The 11,734-nt window shown below is 39.1% G+C and overlaps 1 protein-coding gene across 1 annotated transcript in view; it reads right to left on the bottom strand.

Moving 5' to 3' along the window:
- The window catches only part of mapkapk5 (MAPK activated protein kinase 5), a 29,435-nt gene extending 17,701 nt beyond the window's left edge, over window positions 1-11,734 (bottom strand). Inside the window, exons 1-8 of the mRNA XM_017687232.2 lie at window positions 10,653-11,734; window positions 5,543-5,616; window positions 3,374-3,449; window positions 2,780-2,877; window positions 2,573-2,681; window positions 839-928; window positions 346-441; window positions 185-265 (exon numbers count right to left, since the gene is read on the bottom strand). Of these exons, the coding sequence (XP_017542721.1) occupies window positions 185-265; window positions 346-441; window positions 839-928; window positions 2,573-2,681; window positions 2,780-2,877; window positions 3,374-3,449; window positions 5,543-5,616; window positions 10,653-10,688 (660 nt within the window). The 5' untranslated portion in view covers window positions 10,689-11,734. The remainder of the gene's footprint in view (window positions 1-184; window positions 266-345; window positions 442-838; window positions 929-2,572; window positions 2,682-2,779; window positions 2,878-3,373; window positions 3,450-5,542; window positions 5,617-10,652) is intronic.

The raw sequence follows: 11,734 nt of genomic DNA on the forward strand, positions 1-11,734 counted from the left end.
GTTCTACAAAGTAAAAAAAAAGCTAATGAGGTTTCATTTTAGCAAAATTTTTATTATTTTGACACAAATAATATGAAATGTTTTAGGCTAGGTAGAAGCTTTCATATTCATTAAAAGTTAATGAATGCTGATTTAACTGGTCCAAGAAACAAGTTTCTCATTAGTTAAGATAAAGACCTCATACCTTGTTGTATGTGTAAGGGGTTGGTGAGGTAGGTATAATTCCAGACTTTTCTTTCTGGTGGCGCCTTTGTGCCTCTAATACCTGAAAACACAAAACCCAAAATACATCATTAAAAAGTTAATGAAAAAAAAAAGTACTACATTTCATGTAAAAGATCTTACCTGAGGTGCTACATAGTAAGGAGTGAACTGTGGGGTTGTCAGGTCACCTTGGTCGATTTTGGCAAAACCAAAATCGCACAATTTTACAGGAGCATCCTGGTGATGTTAATAAGAGAACATTTACAAAATCTGATCAGTGAAGCAACCGGACAAAAAACTACCAAGAGCTACTTTAAAGTCAATGTCATAATACATTTTCCACACCGTGACATATTTCCACGAGAAACATGACATTAAGGAGGGCTAACTGAACTAGCAAAGTTTTGTTCAATAATAGGCATTGGTGGTAAAAACATATTATTGGTTAATATTATTTTTCCCTGCCTTCAGATGTTTTAGAGGCAAGAAAAGATCATAACACTTCAACGAAAACAGATTTTTTTCCTTCTTCTAAACAATAACGATGAATCATGCCCAATATTCCTAGAATCATGAGCTAACAAGCTAGAAAGGTCCATTCTGATTTCAGGTGTAATAGAAGAAAGAGTATTACCAGTGAATTGTCCTTGAACAGCAGGTTCTCTGGTTTCAGGTCTCGATGTGCAATATTCAGTGAGTGACAGTGTTCCAAAGCCTGGGCAATCTGTGGAGATAACAACATAGATAAAGCACAGGATCTTTCAAAACCAGAGCTGATCTCAGATACTGGCATATGTCAACCACTCATTCCCTGCCAAAGCAATCCCTTATATAATCAAAGAGCTTCACATTGATGCAACATAACATGATAATTATATCTTTATACTTTGATCAGCCTGTGTAATGTGGAGGAAACCAGTGTTGTAGTCAAATCAGCCAAGTTTGAAATCACTTTCAGCCCAATTCATCATCTACAGTACAGTCTGTGTCTAACTGGGGAATTTTTGTTGTGCACTCCAGCACACTGGATCTCAAATTACGACTATAAGGTTAAAGTGTAGAATGTCAGCTTTAATTTGAGCCAACTGATGTACTCCAACTCACTTTGATTACTGAGTATCCCTAAGAGTTTATGAATGGATATGTGATTAACTGTAGGTGCATTTTTAGATAAGCCAATGAACTAAACACTAACCAGTGTAATGCTGGATGCATAGGAGAGCTCTATCTTCTACACAAGGCATTTTCTCATCACTAAACAATTTGCCAACATGTTATCTGACAGAAAAATAAATATTTCCATTGTTTCTGGAGCCAACATCAGCTATAGCAGCTAGATACTCACTTAGTAGCACACCTATGCTATTACTACCTTCTCAGCCACGTCCTCAACAACGCATGCTTGGCAATGCAATCATGTTCAGGCACCCATGTTTCAGAGTAGCCAAGTGTAACATAACATATCTCGCAAATCCCTAGTTTTTACATACACTGGGTGAACCACAAAAGGGACCACTAGTGATTTCAGGAGATGAAAAGTAACCGGATAAATGAAATTAGCCTTCAATAAAATCAGCACGCTGAAAGCTTGGTTTTAAATCCTTTACAATCGATGTCTGTCACTCTCAGACAATTCAACACACTGGGTAACTTTCCAGGCGATGCGCTGCAAAATATTTGTAGTTCCTGTTTGCTTTGTGGGTCTTTTGCCTTCAGCTGTCCTAAGTAAGTGAATTCAGTGCTCAATGGGTTTCGATTCATCTAGCTGGATTTGAACAGTTCAGATGCTTCTGAACACATCAGAATTCAACTGCTGTCAATAGTCACACCAAATAAAAAGCTGGCAGGTCCTACTACCAGCCATAAATGTTTGTACAAAAAGAAGGGTACTTTTTCGTTTTTCTCCTCCTTTCCATTGGTCTGGTATATCTTTTACACAAATCAAATTTTGGTTACGTTTCTGTTTGACTTGACTGATTGTTAAATTTTTTTGGTCCTCATGTTGAAAGACAACAGCAACAAATACACACACAAATGCCTTACCTAGAATGAACTTTTGACCTTCAGTACATAAACGAATGATGCAACAACAACTTGACAACAAACAACTATGCAGCCTGCTTTCCAACTGGCCAATTAAAATGGGTCTGAAATTGGTCTATAAAACACATAATTGGTCTGTAAAAAGGTCTGTTAAACATGGTTCAACCCATATGATCATTCACCATTCAGTTAAAACTGACTAATTAAATGTGCTGCAGTATACTGCCAAAATACAGCAACTGTGTCAATCCCACTGCTTCTATTTATTTTGTAGTGGCTATGCTGGTTTTGTTGGAATGTGGGGCAATTTTTTTTAAATGAGTACCTGTTTAGTGACTTGGCTGGCCATCTTCTCTGTAAAGTGTCTGTGCTGACTGATTCTATGGAACAGTTCCCCTCCTTCCATCATCTCCATAACAATTAATAACCTTGCTCTGTAATAGGTGGTAAAGAGAAAGACAGACAGAAAGAATAATGAAAGAGGCAACACAGAGAAGAAGAATGGACATAAGCAGTTTGGTGTGTGCCCTACCTTGGACTGGATTCATGGGGAAACTGCACACTGTTAGCGTAAACCTCCAAAATCTGCACAATGTTGGGGTGAGCAGCACACATCATATGAAGTCTCACCTAATAAAGAAGAACAACAACGACAAATTTTAGTGTCCCACATTAAAGGAATGTCAACAATGAAGAAGCCCCAACTATACAGTTTTACACTGTGTCCTTCTAGCTGTAGTATTTTATCTAAATGAATGTTTAAGCACATGCCTAAAATATCTACTGCCTAAGAGGCAGATGTTCAGTTCCTGAACTGCACTATTAATAGGGGCACACAAATCATGAGTCTGATTTTCTTTAGAGCCATTTTTCTACAAAACACAAGGCAACAAAGACACCAACATTGTTTATTTGCTCTTCAGTGAAAGATTGACGTTTTGCAGGCTGCATGAATGCACTGCTGTAAAAGACACAGACTGATGTTAGGAATGAATATGAATCAATTCTAGTCTTGCCCATAACTTGTCACATGCAAAGAGAAGCATCAATATGATACCTAAAAACCGAGACGGACAGAAGACAGTGCAAAGTGAAGTGAATCACACAGAGCACTTTACTATAGTACCTCATTGCGCGCTTTGGGTCTGTCGATCAAGATCTTCAGGGCAAACCTTTCTTGCGTTGACTTTTTCACACAGACCCTGGAGAAATAGACATACATTAAGTTACTTCAGTCATGTTCAGTGCATGTCCAACCCCAAATTGAATTCACATGGCTATTGTTAACTGACAAAAACCTCCAAGACCACTAAACAAAGCATATACATTAGGATTTTCCCAATGCCTGTCAGTGTCTTAGGAATTTGGCTAAATGTCCAGGGAGAGTTAATTTCGGTCTACGTGATCTCTCGTCATGGTACCTGCAACAATAACTAAAACAAAACCAGTTGAATTGAAGCAGCATCCACAAAATATGATGCTGCTGCCCCCATACTTCACTGTTGGGATAGTGGTTGTTAAAGAATGGACAGAGTTAGATTCGCACCACACACGGCATTTTGAATTCCTACAAAAAATTGATCTTTTCTTTCAGATTCACAGCCTGACCAATGGTCTTTCATCCAGAAATAATGACTGTGGACACATGAATATCAAAACTAGGAGTTCACATCCCCAAGTCAAAACAGCAAATTTGACTTCTAAAATGACTGAACTTCATAGTTAAAGTTTTCCAGTACAATCAAGATACAAATTACAGTACAGCTCATCAATTGTAAATTGCAAATGAATGTTCATCGCAATTAATAATCACATCACCTCTGAAAATAACCATTGTTTGTCATGGCTGTGTATGCATTCAATGATGCTGGAGTTATAATTAGGCTGCAACATCTGTTTAAACCAGTCATCTTTTCACATTTCCTAACTAAAAAAAGACACAGATGTGGTGCGACAGGCTAAGTCTGAGTGCGCCTTCAGTAGTGCCTTAGCCATTACATTAGATATGACTTTACTTAATCTCAAATTAAGCCCGTCTTCAAATGTAGACATCTATGATAAACTGCACTGCTGCAATTACTTTGGCAAAGAACTCAGTAGAAGGAGGGACTACCAGTGATATCAGACTTCACTTGCAAATTTACAATCTTGTTCCTTCGTCTATTAATAAAGTTTTATTGACTCAAAGGCTTCACAAAGTTTTACTCAGTGTTCCAGTGTCATCAGTTAGAAGTAACCTAAACTAAGCAGTGGTGCATCCTTATATTAAAAACATATTTGGAATAAAGTTACAGAACCAGCAATGGGAACATTACACATACATGGCTACATACATGGACACAATAAGAGAGCCTGAAAGTCTTCTGCAGCGCTAGCCATGTCACGAACCGCAAGCAAGCACACCAATAAGACTTGCAAGCAAAAATGAAAACACTGCAAATTCTGGTCTTTCGAACGGTTTTCTAACAGTTTATCGAGACACACACAAATCACTAAACCCAAAACTAAGACTGATTCAAAGAGACCCATGCACAAAATCTGGTTTACAGTGTAGGGAAAGACAGCTAGGATGTAGGTCAATCCATGTCCAGTCCTAGACTACCTATTTAGCTGATGAGGTCGGCAAACCATTTTAATTCAACAACAGCAAAACGCTTTTTAATTAAAAATCACAGCCTTGGGGCACAGAGCGTTTACTGTGCAGTTTGGGTCGTTTTGGATGTTTTTTCATCTTTAAAACCTATTCAAGTCAAGACCAAATTGATTTGAAGCCATAGCTAGGAAATGATTACAGCCCTGAGAAATAAGCTAAGACACAGAAGAGGAAGACGCACTCAGAAAGGTCAGTGAATTAGCATGAGCCCAACCTTTCCTGGCCTCTTTCCCCTGGCCTCAAAACAGCATAGTGTACCAAGTACGTGCCTCCAAGGGCCCTTGAGAGTGGCAAGAAGGCTTATGTAACTAAAGAGCTGGGCCATCAAATAAGCCATAAAACACATAAGAGCATATGTATGAATGAAGTGAGTGAGCAAGCCAGCACTGCAGAAGCCGATTAAACTTCAAAATACATGTAAATTCTTTTAAAATGCATCGTTTCATGAGGATTTACAACCTGTATGACTCCACAATTGATTTCTTGGGTGGAGTAAGAGGATGTTAATAGCACAACTGAACTGAGGAATGAATTCTGAACAGTTTGCAGGCTGAGGTCAGACCCCTGATCAAAGCAGTGGAGGGGGCGTAACTGAACTTTCACTTGCTCGTGGTAACATGTGAATAAGATTAAAAACTTTACCTTACAGGTCCACTGATTCCAGCACCCAGCTTCTGTGTCCAGTTGATATTGTACTCTTCCAAGATGGAACTCTCCTATGGGCATAATATTGACATTAATATACCACACAGGTGTAGTGTGTTAACAACAAAGACAACAAAGACATAGACAGATGAACATTCAGATACACGGATAAGTAAATAGCTAGTTAGATAAGTAGGGCTGCATAAAATTTAAGTAGTGCTTGATGAGGCCAATGGATATCACAACAGCAAAATAAGAAGCTATAAATTATTAAAATAGTGTGTCTCTGACTGGATGTGTCGTAAGTACAGACCTTTTTTGCTGTGTAAACAGAAATCTAACCAGCTTCTCCTTTAAGCAAATGGCAAAACCCCCACAAACTTACAAATGTACCATTCACTACTGAAATACTAACAGCTACTTACATCTTTGCTGCAACATACATTTTTGTGCAGTGTAACGCAGAGCATGTTTCACTGTTACGAAGAACTGCTTGTTACCCATCAAAAGTTATTTAACTGCGAATGCCACCCCCTCTTGGAAGATTTGTAGCCTGTGAAACGTGAGCAAGTTGTATTGGGTGATTCAGTCTAAACTCAAAGGGCATTCTCCAACTTTATTCTTAAAACCCACTTACACCATTTTCACAATGATTCGGACTTTCACCGGTGTTTTCTTATTTGGAATTTGTTCTTAGGTAAGAGCAGAATCTACACACACTCAAGAGCACAAAGGTGTGAAACATTTTGCGGTTTAAGAATCTGAGGTAGACATTATTCTCAGGATCTTTCGAAAGAACACATTTAAGAAACTTACGAAGAGGACTAATCAGTTTTTCAGTTCATCATGCTACAATCGCAAGTATATCTGTATATCAATAAAGAAATATATTTCATTCCTTACAGACGTGTTGCGATAGTAGCCATTTCTACTAACATTTTACACATAACACTAAGTATGAGTATAATTATCATGTTTAAAGCATTTTTACAGATCAGGAGCAGTTCAGGAGAGTAGTTTTTGAACAGTGTTTTTGAGCCTTTTGTGATTCACCAGTTAGCGGAAATGTCAAGTTACTCATGTATGTGAAGTAATTAGATCAATCATTGCAGCTCTTAACATTAAGTTCATCACGACAATTTATATCATAATTATGAAAAAAAAGAAAAGATTTATTGTGCAGTCATAAAAATAAGCAAGACTTTTTATTCAGTTATAATCTTGAGGCTTAAGGGCCAGTAACTACAAGGTATGTTTATGCAAGATATATTACAGTTTAAAGTCTCTACCCATGAACAGGACTTTAGGGTTTAAGTCCACTAGAACTACAGCACTGTGAATTAGATCATTATTTTGACTCCATGCTATGGATGTTGCATACAGACTATATGTTATTGTGCTGTTAAGAATGCGCAAAACCCAGCTTTCCCCACTTAAACAAAGGCCACTTGAGAAACGTGCTTAAACCATTAATGTCAAGCTGTGCATTTTTAACACTCCTTAGCAAATACTGAATTCCAAACGTGAGTACAAAATATAGTTCTGGACAACATGCAGTCTCACATAGGGGTCAGCCCATGAAACTAATCCGCTTTAACTTGTGGTGTAAACTCAATAGCTTATAAACTCATATTGCTCAGAGCCTGAGCTGTTGTGGTATGCACAAGTTATCTGACAGATAACTCACAAACTGCTTACTAAACAATGGCTTATCCAGGACTTTACTGACCCCAAGCTGGACACAGCCCTGCCAGCAACAATGGTTACTGCTGGGTAAGGTTAATGAGTATGTTGCAAAAAGAAATTCTTGCCACTGCACATTCAAACAGAACTGGTAAGGACAATTTTTGCTCAGACTATATTAGGTTTTATAAAATAAAAATTTTATAACTTCAGTCACAACTTACTGTTCTGATTAAACATTTTCTTGATTTTATCCTCCATGGTTTCTGCAAATATGTCTGAGTAGCTAGGTCTCCCTTATTATATTGTGTTACCAAGCTGGTGAAGGAGACACGCTTCCTCTGGACACGTGAAGCCAACCACGTCCTTCCAAACTGCTGCTAAAATCATCAAACAGCTTAACATGCTTGGTAGGGAACGCTGTTACATCAGCTAGATGACGCCTGTGTTGGCTTGCATCACACTGAGTGGGGGGCTACCCTACCTACCCAAAATAAGACAAAATTATTTATTCAAATTTACTTTCTTACTGAACCAGCAATGATGAACTCACGATGATGCAGATTTTAACTTCTTCTGCTCTCTTACTGTAGGAAACAGAGCCAATTTTTACATGTATTTTTGTTCTTAATTAATTAAGGCTGCCTTGTTTATGTTTTTCCAGTATTATAATGATAGAATCTTTGTTATATTTTGTAAAAACCTTTACTGTAAAACTGTTATATTACTCAATAAAAGCCCCTTTAAAATTAGGTGCTGTCAAAATATTCAATAGACTTTATTACTAAGCTAATCAACAGTGCCAACCCTACACTGATGCCTCACATACCCCTAGGCCAAGGCTTCTTAACCCAGTCCTCAGGAAGTACCAACTTTTCAGGGTTCTTAGAGGCTTGGTTCAGGTGTTTTGGGGTTGGGTTGGAAAAATGGCCCCAAGGCAAAGCACTCTTTCGCCCTGCACATTTCAGTGTACTTGCCAATCTAACACGGCCACTTCAACTCTTGAAGGGTTTGTTATGTAGCTGACTTCTTGGTTTGGGTGTGTCAGAGCAGGAAAACCAATTTATAAATGCAGTGAAAGTTTTTTTTTTTTTTTTTTTTGGTGGAGCAGGGACTGGATGTTTTGGGCATTTCTGAAAATGGTTTTAGTGATACTTATCAAGAACAATGTCTGAAAACATTGAGAGAGTACCTCAAAATCTCTCATTTCACTTCCTTCATATCCATTTCATTAAAGCTCTTTCAGCAAAAGGGTGGACAGAGGGTTCCAATACACTCTCTTGCCAAATTTATGTTGTCACTTTCTTCCACGGAGGAAACTCTGATTCTAAGGCTTTTTTGAAGAGCTATGCAACTTCATGAAACTGTAACAACAGCTCATGAGGCATTGTCTCCAAATAAACCGGATCTGTTCTTCAAATGAGAGCCAACAGCACACCATCTGAGCAGGTTTTCGTTATCACTAAGACAAAAAGGATATCTGTGTGGTCAGAAAAAACCTTGCACTTGAAGACACCAGCTAATCTTTACATTCTGTAAAAAATTTAATGGCTGAATACATTTAAAATACATGGGAAAATGAGTCTTAATTACATGAATGAATTACAAGACATTAACTTAAATTAAAAGTTGGAATTAATTCAAATTAATTAATAAAGGAATGTTATTTTTCCCTTCTCCTGGAAAGTTACAATTTGGGAGTTACAAGGTTTTATTCCAACAACAACATGCTTGTGTTTCTGGTCAGAAACTTGTGAGCGAACGTTCTTCTTGGCAAGAACAAGACAAGGTAGTTCATGTTTTAGGTTTACTAAGTCCCTTTGAACAACATAATTTGCTTCTTCTTAATAATTTGGCTAATTCAACTTCATACTGTTATTATTATTAGTGCTATTACGGTCATTAGATCTAACGGCTTGGGCTAGACTAATCCACATTTTTTTGTAATTTACAAATGGGATAATAAAATCACTGAAGCCCAATTCATATTCTGTGAGGGAAGACATTCCATTTAAGGAACGTTACAGCATGGTGTTACTGCAGATACCACTTCTTTTAATAAATAATCTATAGACCAAGAGATCACCCTCTGAAATGACATCTGCTTTAGCACACTCGGAGCTTTGAAATCACTGCACCCGAGCCCTTCACTGTGTTCTGTCTTGTTGCTCATGGATGATTTACATTATCTGCAGTGTTGCCCTAGTTTCCCATTAGCGTCACAGGTCAGATAAACTAAACCAGTGCAAAGAGTGCTCAATATGATGCTTGGTTTACAATTTTATAATGTTTTGGGCTTTGACACTTGTGAGAAATGAGGCCATGGCCTGCACTGCAGTCTTATATGGCAGAGTTTGGATCAACAGTTGCTAATGGAGATGGGCTTGGCTCAAGACCCAACTCAAATTCAGGTCAAACATTTCACACATTTATGGACTGTAAATGATAAGCATTTTAATGTAAACTGTGAATGATTTACAGAATCTTCACCATTTGTGACTTAATAAGGGTTGGCCCTCAGCCAGGTGGAGAATCAGACCCAATACTGTGGATAAGCATGTCACAAACTGTCTCTACTTTTACATGATGCATGTAACTAAGTAGGCTAAGAAGTGTGAAAAATAGCATAATAATAATACCATAAATTGAAGCAAACAGAACAACAGAAACACTGTTAACGTTATCACTCACTCACCATATGCTTCAACTTATAGGTGCTATTTTTCATAGCATTTTTCAAACACACAATGTTTTTGTGATGTCACAAAACCAACACATGTGGCAATCACATTAAGTTATAAGGAGTTGTGCAGCCTGGACTGTATTTAAATAAAGATTAATATGGTGCAGCCTATCAGAACAGAGCTCATTCACATAGCTAGGTCTTACAAAACCAGTCAAAAAAGTTTGCATACAAATGAATGAAAACATAGCTTGATTAGCATACAATATAAATGCTTCTATTTTTTCCATGGTTAGAAATGGACAGAAAAGCCTAAAACCACACTCATTTAAAAGTATCGTTACCCCAATGACATAACACGAGCAGAAGCAGCCAGCGAAGTACTTAAGTAGGAGCGCAACTTGCGAACAAAAACGTATAAGGTCAAATAATGTGTTCACTTCAGCACTCGCATTGGTTCGTCCAACGTCTCTAAGCACACGAGTGAAGTTTGTTGGCCTGTTATTCTTGTGTTGTGATACTTTTTGTCCAAAATAAAATGCTGAAGCTCCAAAGTGAGATGTGTGAGCGACAGCAAAGCAGACCAAGAGCTGTCAGGATGAAAAAAACTCACTAAACGTCACTGGAAAAGAGCGAAACGAGTGCTGGGCAATTTCACGCGTGTCAGTACATGGCAGAATTTGCTGAATGGACATTCAGCGTTTTTACACATACTGGTATCATTTCTAATGATCTCCTTACCTTGATAAACTTGTCTGCATTGTTGTCTTCGGACATGGTGCCTTGGTGCTACTGCGTCCTCAGACTTGGCTGCCAGTTTCTTTTAGCGACGCCAGTTAGTTAGCTAGCTAGCAAGTTAGGTGCTTTCCTGATTGAGTTTGTACCTTTTCTCCGAAACGAAACGGTGATTTCCCATGAAAATAGGGACTAGTAACCGTTAAGATCTAGGCTGAACTCACATGTCCACCTGCCTTTTTCTATCTTCGGTTAAAATAGGTGTCCGGTTTAGGCTAGTTTAACGGGGGACCCCCAAGTTTGGCTCGAAGTTCTGACACCGTCACCCCGGAGTTCAGTATGTCCCAGCTTTTACTTTGACGGCCCTGCACGACGACGAGGTCCAAGGATTATTGCCAAGAGTGGATGAAGGCAGGCTCCTCAGATGAGCTCGCCACTTTTGGACGGGAGGAAACAAAGATGTGTATTTATAGCCTGCGCGAGCCGCAGAGCGAGGCGGACGGCTAGCTAAGCCCGGCTAGCCTGTTAACTCCAGCGAGCGAGTCAGTCACAGAGCAAACCGGCGGATCGAGCGGAACAGCAGACACTTTAAAGTAACCAAAGACCGGGCTGTTCACATGTCAGTTTAACTGTAACCTTATTTTTCCGACTCGTTGGCAAACAAAAACGGCAAAGCACGACCGGTTAGCGAGAAAACCGGTGGTTAGCAGCAGCAGGTTAGCTAGCCGGCCATTTACCTGGCTGTTCAGCTAGCTAACGCGCTATAAGGGCAGAAAGAAGAGAGCGGCCGCTATAACCACAGAACCGCCTGTCATCGACATGTTTTAAATCCAGCGCCTAGGCGAACCGATACATTTTAGAGCCCTATTTAATTCCGTGGTCAGAGCTGTTTTGGACTGAGCGGGTTCGTGTGCCGTTGTGCCTCCGCTGTTAGCGACCCTCGTCCAAACAGAGGCGATCTGTGCGGCGGACAGACTGTCCCCGCTTAGGCCTGCACCCAGCACACACTCTGCTGCTACTGCCCACCCAACTGCAGTCTTGAACACACTACTTTCTGTTTCTTTAGCAAATGTAATTAACGCGTACGT

Source organism: Pygocentrus nattereri, chromosome 20 (genome assembly GCF_015220715.1).
Source record: "Pygocentrus nattereri isolate fPygNat1 chromosome 20, fPygNat1.pri, whole genome shotgun sequence".
NCBI lineage: Eukaryota > Metazoa > Chordata > Actinopteri > Characiformes > Serrasalmidae > Pygocentrus > Pygocentrus nattereri.